This window comes from Montipora capricornis, chromosome 6 (genome assembly GCF_036669925.1).
Source record: "Montipora capricornis isolate CH-2021 chromosome 6, ASM3666992v2, whole genome shotgun sequence".
In the NCBI taxonomy this organism is placed as follows: domain Eukaryota; kingdom Metazoa; phylum Cnidaria; class Anthozoa; order Scleractinia; family Acroporidae; genus Montipora; species Montipora capricornis.
In genome coordinates, this window is record NC_090888.1 from 59,300,441 (window position 1) to 59,325,440 (window position 25,000).

The 25,000-nt window shown below is 39.1% G+C and overlaps 2 protein-coding genes across 4 annotated transcripts in view; one reads left to right on the forward strand and one right to left on the reverse strand.

The window, feature by feature from the left end:
• LOC138052691 (uncharacterized) overlaps positions 1-25,000 on the reverse strand; it is a 39,240-nt gene that overhangs the window by 2,199 nt on the left and 12,041 nt on the right. The window contains exons 1-11 of one of the 3 annotated variants that reach the window (XM_068899242.1): positions 16,448-16,684; positions 14,501-15,146; positions 12,454-12,636; positions 11,796-11,838; positions 10,420-10,484; positions 9,016-9,130; positions 8,258-8,337; positions 7,225-7,268; positions 5,143-5,279; positions 4,328-4,377; positions 1,456-3,168 (exon numbers count right to left, since the gene is read on the reverse strand). In XM_068899242.1, the coding sequence (XP_068755343.1) occupies positions 1,456-3,168; positions 4,328-4,377; positions 5,143-5,279; positions 7,225-7,268; positions 8,258-8,337; positions 9,016-9,130; positions 10,420-10,484; positions 11,796-11,838; positions 12,454-12,636; positions 14,501-15,103 (3,033 nt within the window). In that variant the 5' untranslated portion in view covers positions 15,104-15,146; positions 16,448-16,684. Of the gene's footprint in view, positions 1-1,455; positions 3,169-4,327; positions 4,378-5,142; positions 5,280-7,224; positions 7,269-8,257; positions 8,338-9,015; positions 9,131-10,419; positions 10,485-11,795; positions 11,839-12,453; positions 12,637-14,500; positions 15,147-16,447; positions 16,685-25,000 lie in introns of those variants that run through there. The other 2 variants (XM_068899244.1, XM_068899243.1) reach the window with 2 other exon arrangements.
• Positions 16,763-25,000, forward strand: part of LOC138052692 (sentrin-specific protease 7-like) — a 60,932-nt gene continuing 52,694 nt past the window's right edge. The window contains exons 1-4 of the mRNA XM_068899246.1: positions 16,763-16,900; positions 17,018-17,096; positions 17,955-18,051; positions 24,176-24,509. Of these exons, the coding sequence (XP_068755347.1) occupies positions 16,879-16,900; positions 17,018-17,096; positions 17,955-18,051; positions 24,176-24,509 (532 nt within the window). The 5' untranslated portion in view covers positions 16,763-16,878. The remainder of the gene's footprint in view (positions 16,901-17,017; positions 17,097-17,954; positions 18,052-24,175; positions 24,510-25,000) is intronic.

Sequence of the window (25,000 nt, forward strand, 5' to 3'; positions counted from 1 at the left end):
CGGAGTAAAACCTTATGGAGCGGAGTACAAAACCAACAAACTCAACCCAAACAAGACCCCGAGAAGGAGAATAAATCCCGGGCCACACCGATGGGAGATGAAGGCTTTCACCCCTGCACCAACACTGCTCCCCTGGATGATTCAAGACTGCCCACTTTCTGATCGTATCCACGACAGCAACACATGTTCGATTTTCACTTTAACTCCTTCCGCGGAAGCTCGAATCCCGTCGTATGGGACTGTGATTTTGTAGGTTCTCTTGTTTTCTTTTACAACTTCTTATTCCTTTGATAGATAGAGGACGCAGCTCTACTGTGTATTAAAAAAGCAGCAATCTAGGTCCATTGCTTTAGCTGCATTTTTGTTACCATTATTTTCTGAACCACCGTAATGCCGGGGCCGAGTCAGACAGCGTCCTTGACTGAGTTGCTTTGATTTAATTTATAGTGCCCACAATCAGTGCTCCGGTGTGAAAATACTCAGAATTTCATGATAAATCGAGAGAATCTGATAAAAATCGGGAGAGCGGGAGGCAACACATCAAATCGGGAGGGTTGGAATGTCTGGAAGAAAATCAAGGACTTTTCCAGGACTTTTCAAGGCCCAGATCCATTTATTCAAGGACTTGTTTTCCTACAAATCAAGAGACAATGAGTCGAAATAAAAAAAATAATTAATCACAATTCTTCTGCACGGGAGCAGGTCCAACAAACAGCACCTGAATCAAACCAAGATGATAATGTCACCTTCCCTTCACGTCTGCCATTTTGCTTTACGCCTTTTGAATGAGATTCTGGGGTACTTTCGCCCATACTTGTGTTGTTCCTAATCACGCGTTTGACAAGGCTTTCGAAAGCATAAGAGGTGGGGGTGGGGAGGGGGGGGGGGGTGAAGGTAATGCAATATCTAACCTTTAAGAAGGCACGGTTCATAGGGTACATCAAATAAGGGCCCATGACCTATCCTAAAAACACGAATGCAAACGAATGCTCCACAACTAACACGCTCAAATGAATCGTACAGAAAACCTGGCTATATATTGCTGGGGTCTCGAACTTTCGTAAAACCAAAGCAATGGTTTGACAAAGAAGATTACTTTATTCAAGGGTCTTTCACAAATTTTCAAAGACCACTTTGAAAAATTAAAGGACTTTTCAAGGATTTTTCAAGGACTTTTCAAGGCCCGCGCGAACCATGTTCATCCATGTGGCCTGGGTTCGATTACATATGTGATTTTTTGTTGGTTCTCTAGGTTTTCTCCGAGTACTCCGGTTTCCCCCTTTCCTCAAAAACCAACATTTCAATTGATCCGCTTTGATTTTATGATTTTATTTGTCTTACAGCCTCCCCCAAAAGAAAAAATAATAGAGCGATTATCGTCATTTCTTCATTTTACTTCATCAAGCTCTCGTCACCGAAATGAACACGAAAACCAGCGCGTCATGGAACACTCACCTTTGGGGACTGTTGAGAAGTAAGCGCCTCGGGGGCTGCGTAAATTCTGGCTCCAGGATTTGACGTCATGTACTGGCGCATAAAATTTGCAGCACCATAATCCGACAGCTTTGCTCTCCAGGAGTCTTCCCGTCTCCATAGCAACACATTGGAGCTGCTGATGTCGCGGTGTATTATGGGAAAAGGTTTATTGAGATGCAGATAGTTCAGTGCCTTGGCGACGTCCAAGGCTACACACACTATTTCCTCGTGATGTAAAGCACGCAAGGTCAAAACCTTCCCCAAATCCGTGTCGAGTATCGCAGTAACAAACAAAGGGCTTCCATCGTCGTTCGTAGCGCCCATGAACTGCAGAAGGTGAGGATGCCGGCAGCGTGCGGCGATGCTCATTTCTCGTTCAAATAAGCTGCGATTGTGCGGCGAGAGAATCAGATCGTGAATCTGCTTTACCGCAACGTGGCAATCGCGAAACGTCCCTTCGTAAACCTTGCCCCAGGCCCCTGTCCCTAAACATTTTTCACTGATTACCACTTCCTCCCTTCGGATAATCCAGTCACGGGGTTCAAGACGCCTATATTCGGCCAAAGCCTCTTGCGCTATCGAGACTGATGACTGCAATTCTCGCAGGCGCTGTTCGCCATCGGCCACTGTTCGCTCGCTTTCCTGCATTCGTTGTTCGTAAATTTCACGCTCTCGTTCGAGGTTTTGCCGATTTTGCTGCAAAATGTTCCTTTCTTCAATCAGTTCTCTTTCAGTGGCAGTTCTCCTAGTTCTTTCCTCTTCAACTTCAATCTGGAGGCCTCGAATTCTCTCTTCTAAGCCCGTTTTCAGCTCTCGTTCTTGCTCTAACAGACGCATTTGCTCTCTAATAGTGTCCTCTTTCGTTCGCACGGCTCGCTGGTTCGACTGGCTCAACACTCGTTCATTTTCTAAGCTTCTTTCCAATTCCGCGCAAGTGCTTCTAGCGTAACGTAATTCTTCCTCCAGACTTAGCCTTGCTTGTTTTTCTTGGCCTAAATTCTCCTGTAATTCATGAAAATGTTCTTCCTTTTCTCTCAGCTGTTGTTCTCTCATGTTGCGTATTGTTCTCTCGTCTTCCAGTTCACTCTGCATTCTTTTTAAATCACTCTGCTCCTCAAGTAAAAGCGAATTTGCCTCTCGCTCCTGCTCCATCTCGTTCTGTAGCCGCCTCAGAGAAGCCCTTTCTTTCTCCAACTCGTCATTTGCCAACGACAAGCTGATAGTTTGTTGCGTCAAAACCTGATCTTTTTCGCTTGAAATCTTCTCCAAAGCTCGTATTCTCTCCACAAGACGTTCTTTGTCGAATGAATAGCTGATCTCCAAATCTCTCATTCGCCCAAGATTGCGTTCTTTCTCCTCTTCAACTTCTCGTAACTTTCCTCTTTCGATTTCTAGCAATCTCTGATGTTGTTGTAAGTTTTCTCTTTGCTCCTTGCTGTGTTGGTCTAGAAGGGTGATGTGCGACTCCATCTCTTTGTGGTGATGAAGGATATCAGGTTTGACCGTGTCGAGACACTCTGAAACAGGTTCGACAGTGTTGTTGCTGTTTACGACTTCCGGAGCTTTCCGTCTCCTACTTCGTGTAACAATCGAGCTCCCGAGTGCGTCAGTTTGTTCCTTCGATATTTGCACTTCTGTTCGTGACGGCTCATTATTTGTCGTAACAATTAAAGAAGCTGCCGATACGTCACTCTGAGAAAAACGAAAACACAACCATGTAAAAGAAAAAATTAAAATCAAGTTATGCTTTGGGCGTGAGTGTTTTTGTGGACGTGAAGCACAGTTCATCCAAAAAGCCAAGGCCCTTTGACCTTGGACGACAAAGGGTTAAAGCTTTGTGAAGGTGTGTACGGAAAGAAATTTGCAAAGCGAGGTGGAGTAGCATTCTAGAAAATCAGGCCAGTGGTCAGAGCAGGACCGGAACCTGGCGAATGCGCAACACATGACCAGAAGCGAACAACTCCCAAATTAATCCTATGTCACGGCGTTTTTACAGACCAATCTATCTTTAAAAAAAAGGTAGTCCTGTTTTCCCGTTGGAAACTTTCCGATGGAAATGTGTGTTCAAGTTTTCAAAGGTCTCACCAGTTCCACGCTGTTCACGGTGAAATTCCGTTGTAATTTCGGCGCGTAAAATCGCAATCGCCAGGCGGCGAACGGACTTGAGTTAAATGGATTTCCCGAATTTTTTTTTTTTTTTTTTTTTTTTATTTGTTAATGGTAAGCCACCACTGTCTCCTCCAAATATTCTGCCCATCAAAAAACGAAAATTTAAAGTTCACAAAATCGGAGTGAAACTGAAACTAAGAAAACGAAAGCAAAAACAAGGACAAAAAAAACGCAACCTTTTGCGAATTCATCTCTCGTGACCCGTGCGTTCTCTGTCGTCGTGGATATGTTACAGGTTAAATTTGATTTCAGGTCAAAATTATATTAGAGCGGTTTTCAAATGAGAGTCGTAAAACCAAAACCCAAGTAATTACTTTCGCCAATCAAAAAGGACGGAGACAATCGAGTAAACCAATCAAAACTCGAAGTAATTACAAGTAGCCGACACATAACGCGGGAAAATGTGCACGCGCGAGCCACGATTGGTTAAAAAAGTGGCGCGCGAACTTTGAACCAATCACTGGGTGAAGTAATGCAAAACCAAAGTAATTTACTAATTACTTTCGACACTCAGTTGAAAACTGCTGTAACCTTGGTTGATCTGTAATTTATTTGTCTCTTTTTATGACAATGTCTGTTCGTGTCAATTTTGTACTTACCGGTAGTTAGTTCCATCCAATTAATTAAAGTGAAAAAGAAACTAACAAATTATCAACAGTTCTTCCTGCAGCCTGTAACTTACCAGGGAAGAATTTCTTCCTTCTGTGAAGAGTTTTTTCCGAGCTTTTTTTCCTGTTGAAACAAGTCATCCCCTTTCCGCGTTAATTATTTCATACGGTGTGATTTAAGCCTGGTTTTCACTAGAGACGCAAGGACAAGCACAAGCATGAGAGTGCTCATTTCACCGTTCGCTTGCGTTGTGTAAAAAAGAAACACACCATAAAGCACAAGCAAATTTTCTACGTCTGGCCAATTAAAGAACTCGTTCCAGATTCCCCGCGTCTGAGAATCTGAAGAAAATGGAGGTTGACTTTAATGTTATAGTCAACGTTTGTTTTCACTTAGCATAAGCTTCTTATGCTTGCGGCGCTAGTGAAAAAGATGCAACAAAAGCAATTTGCCTTTCATAAAATATTAATCTTAAAAGCCTCATGATTTTTATAGCTTGCCACTTTTTTCTTTTACTTTGTTTCCTATTTGTATGTTCCACGTACTTTGCGTGTCTTACTAATACAAAAAAACCAATTGATTGACCAAAAAAAAAGGCAACTTACCTTTCGAAAATACATTGTTCGTGGTTAGTCTTACGAAGCTCGTTTCATCGCGACCACTAAAAGGGACTCATCAGAGACCTTTCTGCTTGGCAAACTCTTTGGGCATCACGCCCAAAGTCCCGTTGGCTAACAAAATTATGACAGCAATCTCGCCTTATATCGCATAAGGATTCCAGACCGCACAAATTCACGAGTGAAAATTGACAATAAAGTTTACAGTTACTTGTGACTAACCACGAACAATGTATTTTTACAAGAACTGTCAACGTTATTGTCAACTCACCTTTCGTTGGCGTTAATATTTTTCTGCGATCCCTATTTGCCGGGCTTGCTGGCTCTGGTGACCGCTGTGTACTTGATTCTTCCACTGGTTTACTAGCGTCTTCCTTCCCGTCCAGAAATTCCTGAGCCTCTTTAGAACTGGTGATAATAAACAAAAGGGCATTATTTTTTTTTCTTATAGTACCACACCACTCAAAAAGATTGCTTGTGCCGCCTCAACGACGCGTTTGAGAGTAAGACGCGAGTTTGCCACGCCTGACTACTCCCTCGTGTGCAACGAGTAAACCCGAGGCAACCCAACTCAGCTGATGGTTTGCATGTGACGTCACGGCGGCCATGTTGGATGTCTCTCCGCTGGGAACTAATTAACAATTATTCCATGAGCGCACGTTGGATATGAGATGGTAAATAGACCTTATTCATAAATGGCGGCCAATTTATCATTCTTTTGTCGAAGTGCAAATTAGCCTACCAAGCTTCGATACCATACAGTGCATTGAAAAGAATTTTTGCTCTAAAATGAGGCTTGGTAGGCTAATTTGCACATGGACAAAAGAATTGTAAATGTGACCGCCATTTATGAATACGGTCTATAGCCAACGAGGCGCGTAGCGCCGAGTTGGCTATAACCAGTCTCATATCCAACAAGCGCGAATGGAATAATTGTTTTATTAAATTCCTTTAAACTCCAAAAGTTTAGAAAGTACGAAATGCGAGCGAAAAAAGCGAGCAAATCCGAGCGAAATCAAAAAAACTTGATGAGAACCGATGCGATGTCATGTAACACCTTGTAGTCAGACAGACGCAGGCTCGTCAAAAAAACATTTCTTACCTTTTCGCGTACTTCTAAACGTCGGAATTTAACCCAGCTGTCCAGAAAAACTTTTTTTTTGCTTTCTTCAGAGAGAAATTTCGCTTTCCGGCGAAAAAACTTTTAATGAAGGGGTAGTTTCTAAAGAAACTGTGGTGCTGCGTCGGTGGGGAAGTAGTATACAAAAATTTGGTTTATCAACGGAGTTGATAATGTAAATTGACCACCGTACAGAGATTCTAAAAGCTAGAATCTCTGTACGGTGGTCAATTTACATTATCAACTCCGTTGATAAACCAAATTTTTGAAAAAACTTTTAGCTTGGCAACACTTAGATCAATCATTTACCATATAAAGTCAAACCAAGGTATATGAGCTGATAACCGAGATTGAGTGAACCAATCAGAGCACGAGAATTGCATAATCCCAGGTTGAGAATTTAATAAACTTTATTATTACGCAAATTCTGCGAAAATAAATTGTAGTGTACTGCCATCCAACATGGCTGCCGTGTATGGGTATCCATCCCCCCCACAATTCAAACTTGTTGTTCTTAAACCCAAACTTGGGTGGACTTTCATATACTGGACCAAAGTGGCGGATGACAAAAGAACCATTGTTATTCTGATTCGGCCTTGTTGATTAGGTATTGTTATGTTAGCGTTGTTCTTTTGTTTATTCAATTTGTCAATTCAAACATTCAGTTGGTCAATTCAAACATTTAGTTGGTCAGTTCAAACATTCAATTTGTCAATTCAAACATTCAGTTGGTCAATTCAAACATTCAATTCGGCAATTTAAACATTCAATTCGGCAATTCAGACTTTCAATTCAGCAATTCAAACATTCAATTCGGCAACTGAAACATTCAATTCGTCAATCAAACATTCAATTCGGAATTGAACGTTTGAAGTGACAAATTGAATGTTTGAAGTGACAAATTGAATGTTTGAATTTATAATTGCGAGTTTAAATTGCAAGATAGAATGCTTGAATTGAAGGTTTGACCAAGAATAGACCCAATGTTGAACCCAATTCAAACCCTTTGAGGAAAAAAGGTTTTGGTCCAGGTATCTCCATATTATTTAAATGTGAATGCTACATTGTAATGCAAATACAATACACAAATAATCTTAACCCTGGGAGATTTGAATTGGTTACAACACTCAGTTAGTCGATTTGGTCTATTGCTGGCTATAGGACAGGAAATGGTTCCCAATTTCATTGCTGTTTAATGGACAGTCTACTAAAACGCATACTGAAGAAATGTACCTTATCTCACTCCAACTCAACTGGTCAGCGAAACGGTTCTGAAACTACAAAATTAAAAATAGACAATAATTTGGGCCTAAGGTTTGTTCCATCACTGTTTGTGTATAAGTTTGCGTTTCATCCAGTTCTTCATGCTGGAAAATTCATGAGACCAAAGCGACTTTAAACGCCAAAAAGAAAGATGAGCTATGCAATCCACAAAATTAATTTTACTGAGTATTGCAAGGTCGCACACTTACTTTATAAGAAAGCTTAAGCCAGTTAAGCACCAGACGTTTTTGAGCTACGAATGGCGACCGGAAGTGAGCTGTTATCCATTTCCGGAAAATTAACTAACAACCTTTAGACTGGAGGACGAGGACGGCTACGAGTTTTGCGTACTGAGCATGGGCATAAGGTATGGGGGCTGACATTTTTCGAAGTGCGCATGCTTAGGATGGAAAACTGGTACTTGCAGTCATTCTTGTCCTCCGACCTAAAGGTCCCTAAATATATTAAAGTGCGTTCGATTGACCCTATTCCAGAATAAGAATACAAGAAGTAATGATTTAAATCGGTATGTTTGGGATAATAAACTTATGTTGAAAATAGCATTTTAGGAGGAGTTTGAATCTCCGTAAAATCGAAGGATTTCTAATTTCTATCTGTCCATGTGTTCCTATTCCGGATTACGGTCAATCGAACGCACCCTAATATTTGTTAAGTTCTTTCTCTGTTACAGACCCTTAGTTTAAAGGTCTGGGTAAGTCTACTGTCCGGGCATGCGAAATTTCACTTCCCGTTTCCGTCCATGGCAACAGGCTGAATAGACCATTTTACAGTTGTAGCTAAGTTACCTGGCCTAAGAATGGGAACACAAGGTCCACCCTATAACATTCCCTTAAAAAAAATTACAGGTAAATGTATGATCATAAAAACAGAGGCAGTTGTTCTCGGCGCTTGCACCTAAGCTTAAAAATGGGTCTTTCTGTTGTTTTAAACAAGCTAAGCAATGGGAGGAACCCGCAACGAGTAACTTTCTTGAAATACTGACCAATTCAATCAAGTCAACTTTCACATCTCTAGGCATCACTTTGTAGTTCATAACAAGGACAATGTGCCTCTTTGTTATATCTGAAAATAGAACAATTTATTTGTATTTCAGGGACAGTGGAGTACGTTCGAAAGTGGGAGGGGGGGGGGGGGGCTAGGTCTTGGTATAAGTCTTTGATCAAGCTAAAAAAAAACCGTAAGAAACAGTGGGGGAGGGGGGAGGGGGGGCTATAGCCCCTCCCTCTACGCGACCCCTCTCCCTAGCACATGACCTTGAAGCGTGTAACTTGCAACTCTTTTCCTTGGAACAGCGCTGGGGATTTTAGGACACCAATTTTACACCCAAATATGGCAAAAAAAGATGGAGGCTGCACGTGCGGGAAAATGTGCAAGCTACGTTACATCCAAATAAGGACATTTTTAATTCCAAAAATCCCTGCTCTGAAACAGAGTTAAACGCCTCAAGGTTACGAGCTTCTGCTACAATGTAGTACCTACAGCTGTAATAAAGATAGAGTTTTTATAACGTCTATTTTAAACAGAAAAATCGATAAGAGTGAGGGACGAACTAGAATGGGTCAAATTTGGAATGCCATGGTAACGAAACTGGATTACACCAAGCTTGCTTTGAATAATGCAGCCCTGGGTGAACGCGATGTTGGTAAAACAGTGTGTACCAGACAACTCAGTAACCATGCATGCCCTGATCACTAGTGTTTGTACGAAGACAAATTGGTGTGTAATTTTAATATACCATACCTTGACTATCAGAGTCGAGAAACTTTCCCTTTTCCTTGCATTTTCCCAGAATAGAATTTACTCCAGCAGATGTAGGTTTAAGAATGAAGACAAAAGGAGGCTCGTCCAAGTTTACCTATAGAGGGAAAATATGTTCCATGTAAGTGTTTATTTTGGCCACTCATTCAAAGCATGTAAAAAATCTTCCTTTTGTTCAAAAATTGTTCTCAGAAAGTACCATCACAAAAATTTTGGTGGCTCTAAAACACAGGTCACATTCCACAGGTCAGGGTACATGTCACTGTGCCACAGACAAATAAACAACATCAAATGTGTTTCCTAGCCCTAATAACTCTCCAAAAATGTTATTTCACGTCTAAGGGAAACGCTTGGCTTAGTTGTTCATCACTGGAGCAGAGACTCCTAGTCTTGACCTGTGGAATGTGACCTGTGTTTAAGATCTGCCTCAAAGTTTCCACTTTGTAAAGCCTTTCAAGTGAAGTAAGATGGTTGAGGTAGAATTAACTACCACAGAGTTCCGATAGTAGCGACCCTCGTTACTTTCGGAATTAGCAGCCTTTGGGGGTCACTACTTTTGGGATTTACTAGCGGCCACAAAAAAATCGACGTAATTTCGGGGGTCGCTTCTTTCGGAGGGTCGTTACTATCGAAACTTTACGGTAATCTAGGGAAGTAAAATAATAATAATTTATTCTTAATTTTGAGATGCTCAAAATCCACATGCACATTAGCCTCCCAGCAGTCCAAAGGCTGAGAATGATGGTTACTGCAACTCCTTTCTACTGCTACTGATTTCAGCAACACCATCTTGTATCCATGTCACTGCTGCATTTCTTAATCTGCCCCACCAGTCATCAAGACCATTCGATCAAAAGATAATGGTTATTTACCCTGTCTGCAGAGTCATTTCCTTAGCATTTCTCACTGTTTTTGTCTGTAAGTTAATTTAATTTCATTTCATTAAATCAATTTTGCACTGCAATTGAGCAACACCGGGAACATACAGTATGAACAATTTGGGCTTGTCCACCCATGTCAGTGATATACCACACAAAGGACATCCATAACACAGGGACTTCCATCCCCTCCTCCTCGTGAACAGTGTGTGGCTCTTGGTCGTCCCACTTAGTAACAGCAAGGGTTGTGTGATGGTTTATAGTACACTGTAAGTTTATAGTAAGTTTGGTTTTTGCATTGTTTGCCTTGTTTGAGTGTGTCAACATTGGAATACTGTACAAGACATGCAAATGGCTTGGCTATGTGGCAAAAGACTAATAAAAAGAAAGCTCTGCTTGCAGGGAAATAGTCATTGAGTTTGTTTCAAGTGATAATCCAATGCATGACTTAATGCCAATGCAAGAGATTACCAGGGAAATAACTTTTAACAACGATGAATTAAAGTACCTTGCATTCTATGAGCTCTTTGCAAGGAATTCGAAAGTGATAAGAAGTGCTCTTGCAACCACTTCCTGACAAAAAAATAAAGAAGATATTATTGTTAGGAGTATGGAGGCAACTTATATACAAGAAATAAGCAAGCAACTTGCTCATTTCTTGCATGTACATGTAGGGTACAGATATTGAGCATTAATTCTTAAGAGAGAGATACGTCAAAATGAGGGAATTCTTTTCCTTGACCAGCGATCAAGAAAACCCTTATACATGTACGGTCGTCTGAGAGAAGTAGATTTCATGCTTGGGCATGCAACTTTCTAAGACCACTTGCCTGACAAGCAAGCACCCTCTCAATCTATTAAAGAATTCAAAATGTCTGGAGAAACAAAAAAAAAACAGTATTTGTGCATTTTAATAAATAGTTAATGAACACAGGAGGGTGAAGGAACCCCTCAGAGAAGGGGACCATGAAGTTTGCTTACCCAATATGTCGGTAAGTTAGAATTTGAACTTTTTTCCTGAAGGGCCTACTTGAAGTTTACCATTTGCCTTTTCTTTAAATGTGATTCTAAATCTCTCTATTATTTGTTGTCTATGCCTAAAGTCCTTCACTGTTTTTTGCTAATTTGGTAATTCACAATTACCATTCCCGAGTTACTGTCAGCGTGCTGGAGGGTCTGCTTGAACCGTCCCTAATTCTTCTGACCAGTTTGGGTTTGTTGGAGTCCCACACTGTCTACGGGCCGTGTGAGCTGAGAAATTAATGCCCACCAACTGTCATTTCTTGTCCAAAAGAATGAAATGTGTAAGCATTTGTAAATCTGTGAAGGCATCACTGCTCCTCACTTCATTCAATATGAACAAGACCTTGACTTTTGGTCCTGCGTGGGATTATAAACAAAGTCTACTACCTCCTTCAAGATAATTAAACCAGCACTTCACAAACTGAGTTTGGGTTGTACATGTAGAAAACAAGTTGATAAAAAAAAACCATACAAAGAAAACCACCAAAGCCCTTATGCCCCTGAGAGGTTCCCCACTGTGATTGAAATTATCTGGCTGTGGACAGAATAAAATCTATGCGGTTTTTAGGAGGGTAAGAGATAGCCTTGGGATATTTGAAAGAGCATCATTCAGCCCTATGTCAGAGTGTTACTATAATCATGACAAAGGGAAAATATCAGCCTAAAAATTTCCCCGCTTTTATCAACCCATTTCTGGTTTCACTTTATATACCCATCAACACAGCACCAAAAATTTCACTAAAATAATACCCTAGGCTTGTTAGCTATTCATTACCAACTTTGTAAATTCAACTAGCATGTTTGGTTTCTCTTCTCTCAAACCAAAAGGTCCTCTGTTGGAAAAATCTACACAATATGTACCTTCATGTGTCTCCATTTCTATGAATATCTTCTCTGCATAAATCTGTATTTTCACCAAAGAGCAGAAGAAGTTACCGGTAACATAAATTAAGCAGTTAATGCAAATTCACTTTGGCAAGCAACATGGTGAACAGTTACCGGATGAAACATCTGGCATCAAATGAAAACCCTGAAGGATCATGTCCATGTAGTAAAAAGGCGATGGAAATAAGATGAACTAAAAAGTGGTAAAAGTTGTCAAATACCTGCCTTCAGGGTTTTCATTTGATGTCGCACGTTTCGTCCTGTAACTGTTCACCATTTCACGTCTGGTACTTTGATGCTATAAATTTTAAGATTCATCGGTTTTTTTCCTTTGGGTATCTCAGGAAGCCATGTGGGCTGAAGAAACACAAGGCAACCATGCAATAAATCCTCAAACTATCAAGAAGTCACATACAGGTGTAGCCTCATTTTGCTCACTAAACAGAACAATCAATCTGCAAACAGCATTTCTGAGAGTTTCAGATAGGTGTTCATGACGGTTCGCTCCCAAAGCACTTGCAATCGGCTCTCTAAGACAACTTTTAATGATTCAGGTTTCTAATATCATGACTGCACTCTGCTGGAAATAATATTCTTTGATTAAAAGTGTTGAATCAAACTACACGTATCTCACCTTGACTGGAGCAGATGCTTTTCCAACCAAATCTCCCATTTTAATGGTACTGACATGAAGGACTATGTAAATCACTCTCTGCTTGCCTTGTGAATTTGATGGCACAGGCTTCTGAACCACTAAATTTGCTGATGGTCTTTTCTTCTGGTTGGAAATGAGAAGCCTTTGGTCCTGTTTCAACTTCTGTCCAAGGAATAAACAATATTATTAAAACACAGTAATAATAAATTATTACAGCCCCCTTTGTAGCTTAACTTTAAGACTATTTCCTTTTATTCTTATAAAAATATGGCTTAAACGATGGCGTTGATGCAGTGCTAGGAGCACAAACAAACATAGAGTTTGATTCTTACACCATTTAGAGCCACGTTCGGGTTGACATTGTTGGTTCTCTCCTACATAGGTACTGTCTATCAGTTCTGTTCCCTACATACTTACATTTTCCTCTAATTAAACTCAGTCATGCACAGCACACTGAGTTGTTTCTAGTATGGGCATACTAAAATTTTGTGGACAATGGGTCATACAGCAAATTGTCACATGACAGCTAGGTCAGCATTCCCACTTCTTAAATCATTGCTACATGTACAAGTACCAGGTAAGTCCAAGTTGGCTCACAGATCCTTAGATTTAAACCAGGCCTTTAATTTTGAGCCACACTTATTGGTGCCACAGTGAGTATGCCTGAAGCAAATGAATGAGGCAGCTCTCTAATCGAGAGAAGAAAACATTTTTCTTCAAAACGCAAGGGATTGTCGTCAAAGTTGCAAGGAATTGTGGTTATAGATGAAAGGAGGAATTAAGATGTGTGGTACATGTATGATCATCAGAGCTGGCTCTGTTTTTCATTTTGCTCCTCGTATCCTCAAACTATAGATAGTTTTACTGTCACGCAACTAAAAAAAAAAAATTCAAAATTGTTCAATGAAAATGGCCAAGAACTTGGAATGTTGTAGGAAACAAATCTTTTAACCAAAATGCTGTTTAGGTACATGTTAACTAGTTACGGTAGGTTTGATTTTGTAGAAAACTGATCAAAGTTGATCTGTAGAGTTCCCAGTTACTGCTCCAGCATTGTTTCATTTGGGAATAATAATATTGTTACAAAACAAAAATGCTAATGAAGTGGCTATTGTAGTTTCCCAAGAAACTGTTATGCTGTGTCAGTGCCGGGGAGTGAAATACAGTACAAGTACTATAAAGAAAAAAACTGATTATGGTTACAATGGCAGCGCTAGAAATTAAAAAAAATCCATTTGCAGAATTGCGAGAAGATACGAAAACTTAGTCACAATTTTGCCACTTTTAGGTGCAAAGTTGTCGTGCTGTATTGTGTTGCCAGCAGTCTAAAAACAAAAATTATATGAGCCCACAATACAGTATTTGTATGTAAAGAAACCACTGAAAATGGTGAATGATAGTGCATGTAACTCACAGCTAAATTGCGTTGCAATAGGCCGAGTTTGATATATCAATATTCAGGCACGACTACAAGGCTTTATGGTCAAATTTCATGGCTCAGCACCGTTTTCTTTGTCCCACAAGTCTCAAGGGAGATTTCTTTATTTAATTTTGCAAAAGTAGCAGCGAAGTGACAACTGCAAACCCTTATATTTTGAAAGAGCAAAGGTTACAAAAAGTTTAGTCACAAATCTGCAACTTCTTCAGATATTTTAGTTGCAAAGGGAAAAAATTTTAGTCACAAATGCGATGCCATTGGTCGCAATTTCGAGCCCGGGATGGTGATAGGAATCATCATCATCATCACTATTATTATTATGACCATGATGATGCTCGCTTGAAAAGTTCACCAATTTTCTACCTTGGCAAACTTTTGTCACCAGCATCACACATTAAAGCCACTGTCCAATTCATCACCAAAATTCGCTTTGACAAAGGGCTAACGCTCGAAACGTCAGCTTTTAGAATCTCTGTACGGTGGCCAATTTACATTATCAACTCCATTGATAAAACCAAATTTTTGTATACTACTTCCCCACCGACGCAGCACCACAGTTTCTTTAGAAACTACCCCTTCATTCATTACCAAAATCGGTTTGGAGTTTGAAGATTCACTGGTTGCACCTCCAATGGCTGAACATGGCTCGTTAATATTTCCCTCTGTCTCTTGTCTAGGCAGATCATGAGAAGACACATGCCCTTCAGGTGACCCCAAAGTACCCTTGTTTTTATTGCTAATACAAGCAGTAGCGTCCTCGCCTGCATCCTGATGGTCAATGTCCATAGCCTCTTCAATATTATCCTCATGTCCATGATTAAGAGATGTGGAAAAGAGTGTTGCATTGAATTTTGCAATGCTAGAATCCCCTGAAAAATTTCTCGGGTCAAGTTGCATTTCAGGAGATGAACTTGCAGAACTGTTACCAGATTGGTAGAGCCCCATGGGATTTTTTTCTTGGTTAGAATTCCCAAGGGATACTTGATGCCCTAGGCTAGGCCACGACAAATTTGACAAACTGCCATTTGCCTTATGGTTGCTAACATGAGTCTTTGTATTGCGAGATTTAAGATGACGAGGTGAAGATGAACTTTTTGACGGACGTGCTCTGAGGACATTATGGCTGGAATTAATGGAAGCTACAATGACTTTCTTTGTTCCTTCAGCCTTGTTTTGAGGAAATGGCTCCATGTATTTGCTACTTTAAGGTAACTACAGGCCTTCTATATACAACCTGTGAGATGAATAAAAGAATAAGAAGGTAATTGCTATAAACTGCCAAATCAATTGCCCACTTTCGATAATTATGTTAAAATTCATTCCTAAAGAAAAGGCATTATCTTGAGGCTCTGGGGAATAAACTCATACAAAGCCTTATATTTATGCCCCAGAGCCTCGAGATCATGCCTTTTGTTTAGGACTGAATTTTAATATATAGAAAGTGGGCTTTAAAATCAATCTAACAGACCAAAGTATACATAATTTTCATTATTCAACTCCAAAAACTTAGCGAGGATTTCTTTATTACACCATTTATTCCCTAATAATTTTACTGCTTCTGGTAATTTCATCTTACTAGCCCAAGTCTCTGAAGAGCTAGCTCCAAATAGTTTCAGCTTGAATTAACTGGAAACATGCTTTGTGTGCTTCACATACTCAAAAAATTGTTCACCTTTTAAAGATAATCATTCGAAAGTAACCAACAACAACTAAAAACCTACTGTGTAGGAATATGCTATTCAAACACCATACACACGGGATACAAAGTGGACAAAACATTCCTCCCTGAGTATTGTTATTTATGAAGAGATAATGGGGGGAACCTGCTTTCTGTGAACACCTGTCTCTTCTTTTGTCACCTCAATGCAAATTGAGTTTGCAAAGTCCCAGAATTCTGAATAACAATGAGGTTTGCATCAGAAAAAAAGCAACCAACAATGCCATACTTCAATATCAATGCTTGTTGATCAGCAACCCACAATAAGAATGTGCTATCCTGAAACATCATTCCACTAGCCCATTGGACAGCCATTTTGTTGCGGCCCCTAGCAACACTGCTGATCCAGAGAGTTCTCTATAACGCGGGTTTGAATCTTGTCTACACGTTCAAATGCAATGATTAACAGACCTAGCCTTGCAGACATGGCACGGTTGCTAGAAGCATGGTTAGCGCTAACCAGCGTTACATACCATGGAAACCTATAGGTTTTCATACCTCTTAACCAACAGTTAGCGCTTATCAGGCTTCGCGCAACCGGCCCCAGTACGTCCCAGTTCTGATTGATCGCCTTTGTTTTGCTTCGTTGTTCATTTCTCTTTGTAACTAGTGCTCTACAATTTGATGATTTGTAAATTAGGTCTGAAGAATCCCGGTTTGGTAACCTTGTAAAGAATAATATCTTGTATTGTACAGGTTCAACTATTTCTTACTAAAATGCAAACGTTTCTTTAGCGTAATTTCGCGAATTTCAAGCTGAGATTTAACGAAAAAATCAAATGCCATCATGCATGTACATTGGGGAAATAAACGCCTACCTGGAACCGGTAAAAGCTGTAATATCCATGCTGTATTATTATCCGAGAAGATGGAGGACCTGACAACAAAGATTTCCATGCAAGATTGACAACATTTACAGAACATCTCGACGTTATTTTACTAACTTTCTTTCCAGCGCCCGAACAACAACGGTGTGACAACGGTGTGTGTTTACATCCAATCACCATCTTGCGCATAATTCCATATGGACGCCAAAATGGACGCCGCTGTTTTCTGTTTTCCTTCGCGCAGGCCCGATCATGGATGACCACACCATGACGAGGCTCGAGGCTTCCTGAATATCCCGCTACAAATTCAAAATGGCGGGTAAATGTTAAACAGGAGCCTTCACTGATCTCCCCTTCTTCGCAGTTTTACTAACTCGTTCTTGCTTTGATCCCAGACTAATGTCACGCGAAAGGGTTGGAAAATGAGTGGAGGCCTGTTATCAGGTAAAATGATGCTTACTTCTTTTCAAAGAGGGTTTTCTAAGACGAAACGTTTCCGAACTGAGATATCAGGACCTTATACTTATAATTTCTGTTGTTTTTAATTTGTCTGTAATTTAGGCCTAGATAGAGTTGAAGAGAGACCATACCAAGGATGGAAAACAAATAATTTAGTCCCAGGTGCTTCTCCAGAAAACGAGTACGTACATAAATGAAAGAATTTAAACTTCAAAACTTTTCTTTTTTTGTGGTGTGCAGTAGAGGCCACTAGTTTTAAAAGCATTGTCAATAAATTAAAACCAAATCATACATGTATAGATCTTTAATTATATTTAAAGTAGAAAAATAACAAAGATAGCATTTAAGCTGTTGAATTACGCAGTGGATTTTGGCACATCTATTATACAGTCAATTCTCTCGTGAGCGGACACCATCAAGAATTGGAAAATGCTTCCGTTAGTGGAGCTGTACGGGAATTATTCCCGTAATTCCCATAACATGACACAACGAATACATGTTGGACTCTAGTTCATGTCAAACGAAAAGACAGCTTGCTTTCCCAGAGACAAATGGAGAACTGACCCCACTGTTCTGTTTCTCTTCAAAGGTCATAGTTTTGTTTGAATTGCAAATTAAAGAAAAATTTCATCGCCAAGAGTCAATATTAATTTAATTAATATACGTGGGGTGTCTGCTTAAGAGAGAACGTGAACGAAAGAAAAATCCAATTTTAATTTTCAGAAGTGTCAGCATCCGTTTACGAGAAATTATGGGTAAATACAGAGTTTGACTGGAAAATGAAATGGGGAATTGAAAACTTTAGGCATCTGTAAGTAGAGCTGTCCACGTACGAGAGTGTCCGTTAGTGGACAGTTGACTGTATTTTGTAAATTGTCATCGACTTACTAACTTCGAATTTAGAAAGACATTTGAGTTCATTAGAATTTTTAATAATATCTATTTTCGCTGTCAAATATGAGTCCAGTGACAAGACATTAACTGGAACAGAGGATTAATTAAATTACACATTGAGCATGTTGTCTTTGTTTTTATACAGTGATGTGTGTTTACTTGAGGAAAGCAGTACCAGTGGGAACGTAGAGGATTCACCCCACCCTACGACATGTCTTTCAAATGGAAACAGAAATCCAAGGGTATGGATTATTGCATTAGGACGCTACCCATTTATGCACCTTTCTTTCGTTATTCTCAGTTAACTGGCATGGCAATTAAGGTGATTCCCTTGTTATGCACCGCACATCTCCTACTGCGCATAACATTCCGACATCTGGCGAATCTCGCCAGCAATCTGAAGAGATATGGCAAAAGCTATTAAGCGCAATCATGATAACTCCTCTGTGATAAGAAGTTGTTGGCCCCAGTCCTTTAACAAAAAACTATCATTGGAAGCCGTCACACTGATGCAAACAAATGAGCACATTGACACCCCCCCCCCCCCCTTCCTCAGGGTGAGACGAAAACGAAAAGAAGAGGTTGCCCTTCGCAAGCTGTTACTTGAGGTTACTAGCCCGAATGTCTGAGGAGCTAGCCCGAAATTAAATTGTTTATAAAGAATCAGATTTATTTAATTATACAAAATACAAGTAATTATATCATGCATAGATATAAGTTAATTCTTCGTAGTATTTTCAATTGATTCTTGAATGTGATTTTCGTTTTAACTTCAACCTTGTGGAAGCGGAATAATGAATAATGAATAACGAGTATAAATAAAAAATGAATAATGAATAATTGGGCCTGAAAACGCCGGAATAATGAATAACGCAGTTAATATGCCAGTGGAATAATGAATGAATAACAACAATGAATAATGAATAACCTACAAAAACCTAAAAAGAATAATGAATAATCCGAACAAAACACACAAAGAATAATGAATAATTGAGGTCCAATTATTCAGCTTCCACCCTTGATCATAGACATAGTTCATAGTTTGCCTAGAGTGTAATATAAAATATATTAACTAAAACAGTTGAACAGTGAGCTATAGGAAATATTTCAGTTCCTTGTTTGTACTGCTAACATGAACGAGGTTCTCGGAATGAACATCATCAACAAATTTGCTGAAAGTTTGGGAATGCCTTTATTCAATTTGAATATCTACAGAATGCACAGTGTCTCTCTGTCTGCGGTCGGCCCGATTGCAATTTGCATATAATCAACGCAGTTAACGCACATGTATGAAAATTGTTTCGCTTTTTAAGACCAGAAAATTTTTATAAATCACAAATGACTGTTTCAGAGAAACATTTTATTCAAACATGGGCGAAATAGTAAAGGAAAAACGGATTTGGATTTTCCCAACGAAACACACCTAAATTTCCGAGAACATCCACTGCACTGTGACTTGGCTGGAATTTAATTAGACTGATTGTCTCGCACTGCACGCTGTCAGTCGGCAAATATTGTCATTTCAAAAATTATATTTCAGTCGCTTGTGTAAGCAGAAAAAGTCATGACATTATTTACAGACGCAACTAAAATGAAGTGGAAAACGTTGTCACGCTAATTTGGCCTCATAACGTCATCATTTTCTCTCAGGAGCTTTCTGCTACACACTTTTTGGTATGAAAGCTCAATCTATCATCAGAAAAGAGGAACCAATGGTGCTTGCCCATCGGGCAAGCTACGAGAAGAAAACGCTAGCCCGACAAGTCATTCCACTAGCCTCAGGCTATCGGACAGCACTTTCGTCGCGCCCTGCTTCCTTTTTGATGGTGTTATTTACTTGTAATAGGGACGTTGTAGTTTAATTTTATCCCCTTTTTAAATTTTTTTTAAACCAGTTCAAAATTTTTGAAACAGTCCATATTTTTTTCAAACCAGTTTAATTTAGTTGGACATCTTTCATTTTAAGATTATTATTGTGGATTGTTGTCTCTGGTGCAATCAAAGACCAACAAAATAAATTTAGTGGTCAAATGCTCAGCTTAGTGATTTGGGTTAAGTACTTATTTTGAAAGGTTAGCTTTCATGTAAGGTTAGGGACACTGCCTGCACTCCAGGAGGTGTATGACAGCTGCAGAATAAGCACATTTTGATGAGTGTGTTAACAACTTTCTGGCTGATTTCTGCATAATTTCTTTAAGCTACTTTTTGATATACTTTTGTCCTCTGTGAGAAACTTGACTGTGTCCTTGGGACAAGATTTGAGGCAGTGCCCATTTTGGTACTACTTTCTTGTTGTTTCCTTTTACTGCTGTAAGCCCATTTCTTTTGAATTATCATCTGATGTTCCTGAGTTGCTTTTCTGTTTTTTTTTTCAAGAAACAAGCGCATTGACCCCATCTTTTAATTGCTTTTTTTGATGTCCTGTGCATCAACATCAATACTAAGATGATTTTCACAATGATCTCATCAAATTGTAAAATCAAAATCGCAAGATGTCTTGAATTTTTATCTTTCGGAGGTTGAAGATGACCTACCGTTACATGTAGAAATAAAACTTTTTTTAACTTTCGAGTTCCATGACGTCTTTCGTTTTGAAAATACAGCATTTTGAATTTCCAAATTGTCACCTTGTGTGACACCATTGTACTAAGTTATTTGGTTGAAAAAAATGTCCATGCCTATGGATCTCAGCAGTCTGATGATTTCAAGTACATTAGGAGATGTGTTCATACACATGTATTAATTTTTATTTCATGAGCAAAAAGTAAGCGCTTTCATCGCTAAGTGAATTCCAGATGTTCCTCGGGATTTCTGGCCACCATATCGGTGCACAACGATGGTGCACCAACATCGACCACTTTCATAAATGGCGACCAACTTTACATTCTTTTGTATTTATGTTAATTAGACCTACTGCCCTCGTTTTAAAACAAATATTCTTTTGAAATTTGCTCGTCGTAGCGAGGTTAGTAGGGCTTATTAGCATTAAAACAAAAGAATAATTTATTTGGTCGCCATTATGAAAGAGGTCTATGGCAGCTCCATACGAAACTCTATAAAGTTGTGTGAAATGCTTCGACAAATAACCCAGAAACGATGTACTGCACAGACCGTGAGAATTGGTGAGGCGATTTATAAATGTCTCCTACAACTTTCCAAGTTTTTCGCTTACTGATATTTCATTTTATTTTTTGGTTGCGTGACAGACTGAAAACGATGTATAGACCTTTTTGCAGATACAGTGGCCATTTTGATTTATATTGTTTTGAAAGACATTATGGGATGCTCACGGGGCAAATTAATAATTATGTATTTGCCCATTTGGCATCCCGTAATAGCTATTTGAAACAATACAAATCAAAATGGCCACCGTATCTGCAATAAGGTCTATTGTGCCAAGTTTGACAGAGATTAATAAGGGGGTCATTTTCAAGGAAATTACCTTGAAGAACTCTTTATTAAGAGCTTCTGGTTGGTGATGAACACACTGGGTGGTACCATAGATACTACATGTGTACATGTAAGGCCACCCTTTTTTTCCCTCTTTTTACCATGGAATGTGTATGGTAATTTTGAGTTGGTTGGTTGGAGTTTAAAAACAAAAACAATCAACAGGCTCTGTGTAGCCTACATTTTGTTCCAAGGATTTTTAGCCGATTTCCTTCAACATTTGCAGTCTGTCAGAGATTTTTTATGTTACAATAATTATCTTGGTCAATATTCACTTCAATTCTTTAGTTCAAAGTCCAAAGTCCACATTCCGTGACCCAACCATATGGTTAAGTGTGATCTTAGAATAGTTGTTCACATTTAAAACTATAGTTTAAGGTGTTGACTCCAATCAAAACCAGTAAACAGAATAATGATGCTTTAAAAGTTTCTATGATGGTATTTTAAAATATGTCATACTTTTTCTTAAAAATACCGGGAGAATTAAGCCCAGTAAGATGTGTTACCGAGTCATATATGTACAATGACCAGATCTTGCATTGCGTGCAATGAAAGCACAGAAACTCATTTGTGGTCACGCACTCAATTCTTTAGTACAAAGTCATATTTCCCTGTCAATCTGTTGCATAGTTGTCTGTGGTTTAGTGGTCATGGCGATTGCCTCTGAATGAGGAGATACTGTCTTCGAATCCTACTTGGATTGCCTTCTCTGAAAAGTGTCTACAAGGTACACACTAGATATATAGATAGTTTATAAAAAACTGCATCGCAGCCAAAGGCTGAATTATGCAATTATTTACAAATACATTACAAATACAGAACTTTACACTACTTAAAAGGTACGTCTAATAAATCCTAAATAATAAGTCAAGAGCTAATAATTATTATTTAATAATATTAAAAATTCTTTATTATGTATTATGTATATAAGTGGGATAAAACTACAGCCCTGACTACATGTATTTCAACATCACATAATTATATAAAAGTATTACTTGTTCTGTTCATACAAAGCTCTGGCATAATTATTAAAATGGCACTGTCATCTGAGATTATAGTATGAGTTGTCATAGACTGGTGGAAGGAGCACTTTCAGTTTTTAATTCAGATCACCGTCAATGTTATCAAAAAGCTTGCTACATAGTACGAAATGATGCTCTAAAATGGGTGTAACACCCACCTCTATTGCTCATTCCAGCTCCTACCAGCTCGTCATTTATTTTAAGTACCGGGGAAGACCGCTGAAAAACACAGGTGCTGCGTAACCTGTAACAGACCTCACGTAGATGCATAAAATGGTGCTAGAAGGTATTTTGCGTGGTTTACTGAATATGTAGGAAAAGCAGAGCATAACAAGTGTTATTGAAATCCAAAAAGAAAATTGGGGGTAACCACGCATTTTTCGAAGATAATTAATTAAGTTCTGCTTTTTCCTCATAGTTTTGAACCGCGCAAAAATATCCTTGTATTAATAAGCACTAGCAATAGGAAATCCGATTATCTCGAGATGCACAGAAGGTATGTGCAATAACAATAGTAGGCACCACCTAGAAAATGGTGTGTCTTACTGGCCTTCTTGGTTATCTCAGTTACATGGTCATTCCATGTCAGATCATTCACTATTGTAAGGCCTAGTAGCTTTTTACTTAGTCTAGTAACTAACTCTATCTCCTTCCCTTCTATGATGATAGGATCAAAGACTCTTTGCTCTTTGACAAAGGAGATCCTGAGTTCTTTGCACTTATTGGCGTTTTGTTGAACCCTGAACCTTCTCGCGAGACCACTCTATTACTCTGTCAGCCATTGCTTGCACATGACTTACCCCTCACTTTAATTTGCTACTACCTCTGACACTGTGATGTCGTCCACATATTTCCATTGCTGTGCATTTGTATCGAGGTCATTAATCATGAGGGCAAACAACCACCGGCCTAGTTTGGTACCATGTGGTACACCAACAAGCGCAGGGTCCCATTCAGAGAAACACTCTGATGCAAACTTAATCTGCTGGGATCTGTCCAATAAAAAAATCTATAATCCAGTTGGTAATGAGAAGTAAAACCAAACAAACAAAAAGAATATCATAACCAATCTACAAATCTCCCTGCCCCCGCCCCCCCTCCCCTTCCGACCCAAAACAAAACAAAAACAAAAAAAGACAGTTTCCAGCTGCAGAAAGAGTCAAGTGGGAGGAGGCAGAAATGTGTAGAGAGTTGGTGTTAACATATTTCCTCCCGTGTGGACAGAAAGCCTCTCCTGATTTAAAAATACTAAGTCATTACACTGTACTTTCCTCGAATCTTGTTTATTAAAAAAAAGAACTCTGAAATATGGGTCGGTCGGAGGACAGTAAAATTAATGGTAAAAAAGAGGGGGACGACCTAGGGTGATTACTTGCGTTTTCAATTAGGAAAATGTGAAGATTTGTCATAGACGCAGACAGAGTAATTACTGTAATCCGTTGAGATGTCATGTGGGGTTGTGTGTACATGTAAGGGAAATAAAAATTTTAGAAAAGTTTTCCTCAAAGGAGTTGCCATTGCTTGGTTTGACCTTTACTTGATTAGATAGAAGATTTATTTCAGAAACAATATAATATTTGCTCAGGGAATCCGTGTAATTATTTTTATATACACTACCCAGTTTGTCTTCATAAACCCCTCATTTGCATTGAATTTTGTCTGCATGTTCAAGTACGAAATTAACATACATGTACCTATTCTTGCAGATCTGTATGTCCCAGTTGTCAATGCCTTTGTTATTGACTTAAAGCTTGGACAGGCAAGGGTATTATTTTAGCCAAACAATGTTTCAGGAATAGGTGTTACATTGTAGTTCTTTCAGGGAATCCCCACAAGTATAATATATTGAAACACTGCCCAGTTTGTTTTCACAAATCCCACACTTGCCTTTCAGGATTTTAAAGCACATGATTCCTCCTACAAGATTCCAAAAAAGACTGTTTCATCCAATGTTGAAGTAAAGAAAGGGAGTACATGGTTTAACTCCTCTTTTGAAATTAAACAGTGTTCGGTTCACAGCAAATACAGCCAGGCAGGAATAACTCCTGGACAACACAGAAATGACACAGATCGTATTACTCGAAAAAGTGAAATTGGATACCGTCTGTTAAGGCAAGCAGAAGGATCATTCATTTCTCCATCAAGACGCTGGAAACATGCCTCTGCTCCAGGCTGGCGACAGACGGAAGTGTCACAGTCACAGAAAGAGATGATGTTATCATGCCAAGGTGTGTATCAAACAACTTAGTTTTTTGAAGAGAACTGAGTAAGTCTAGAATATTGTGACATTCAGAAGACTGTTACGAATTTGTCTTACTCATTTTCTCTTCAAATAATAAAGAATCAGAGGTTTGTTTCAAGGACTGTTTAACCCATTGTCTCCTGGGAGTGAGACTTCACAAATTTTACCCGTCAACCGGAGGAGTCCTGAGGTAGCTGAGTAGTGAATGGGGTTTTCCAGTCAAAAACTGTGTCCCCTCCATTAACGATAAGAGTCAACACAAGGATATAGTAGGAGGGACATCTCAATAATAATATCAGATCACGCAAACACTGTTTTCACAACTTTTGAAAGTAGAAACTGAAATCTTTTATTAGTTTTTAATTATTCAAACCTTTTTTCTTTTAGTTTTTGGCTCTGCAAGCTGCTACCACATCTGAGCTGAACCAAGCTGTCTAGACCACTTTTCTGCCATTTTTTAACCTCGTGTTTGAATAC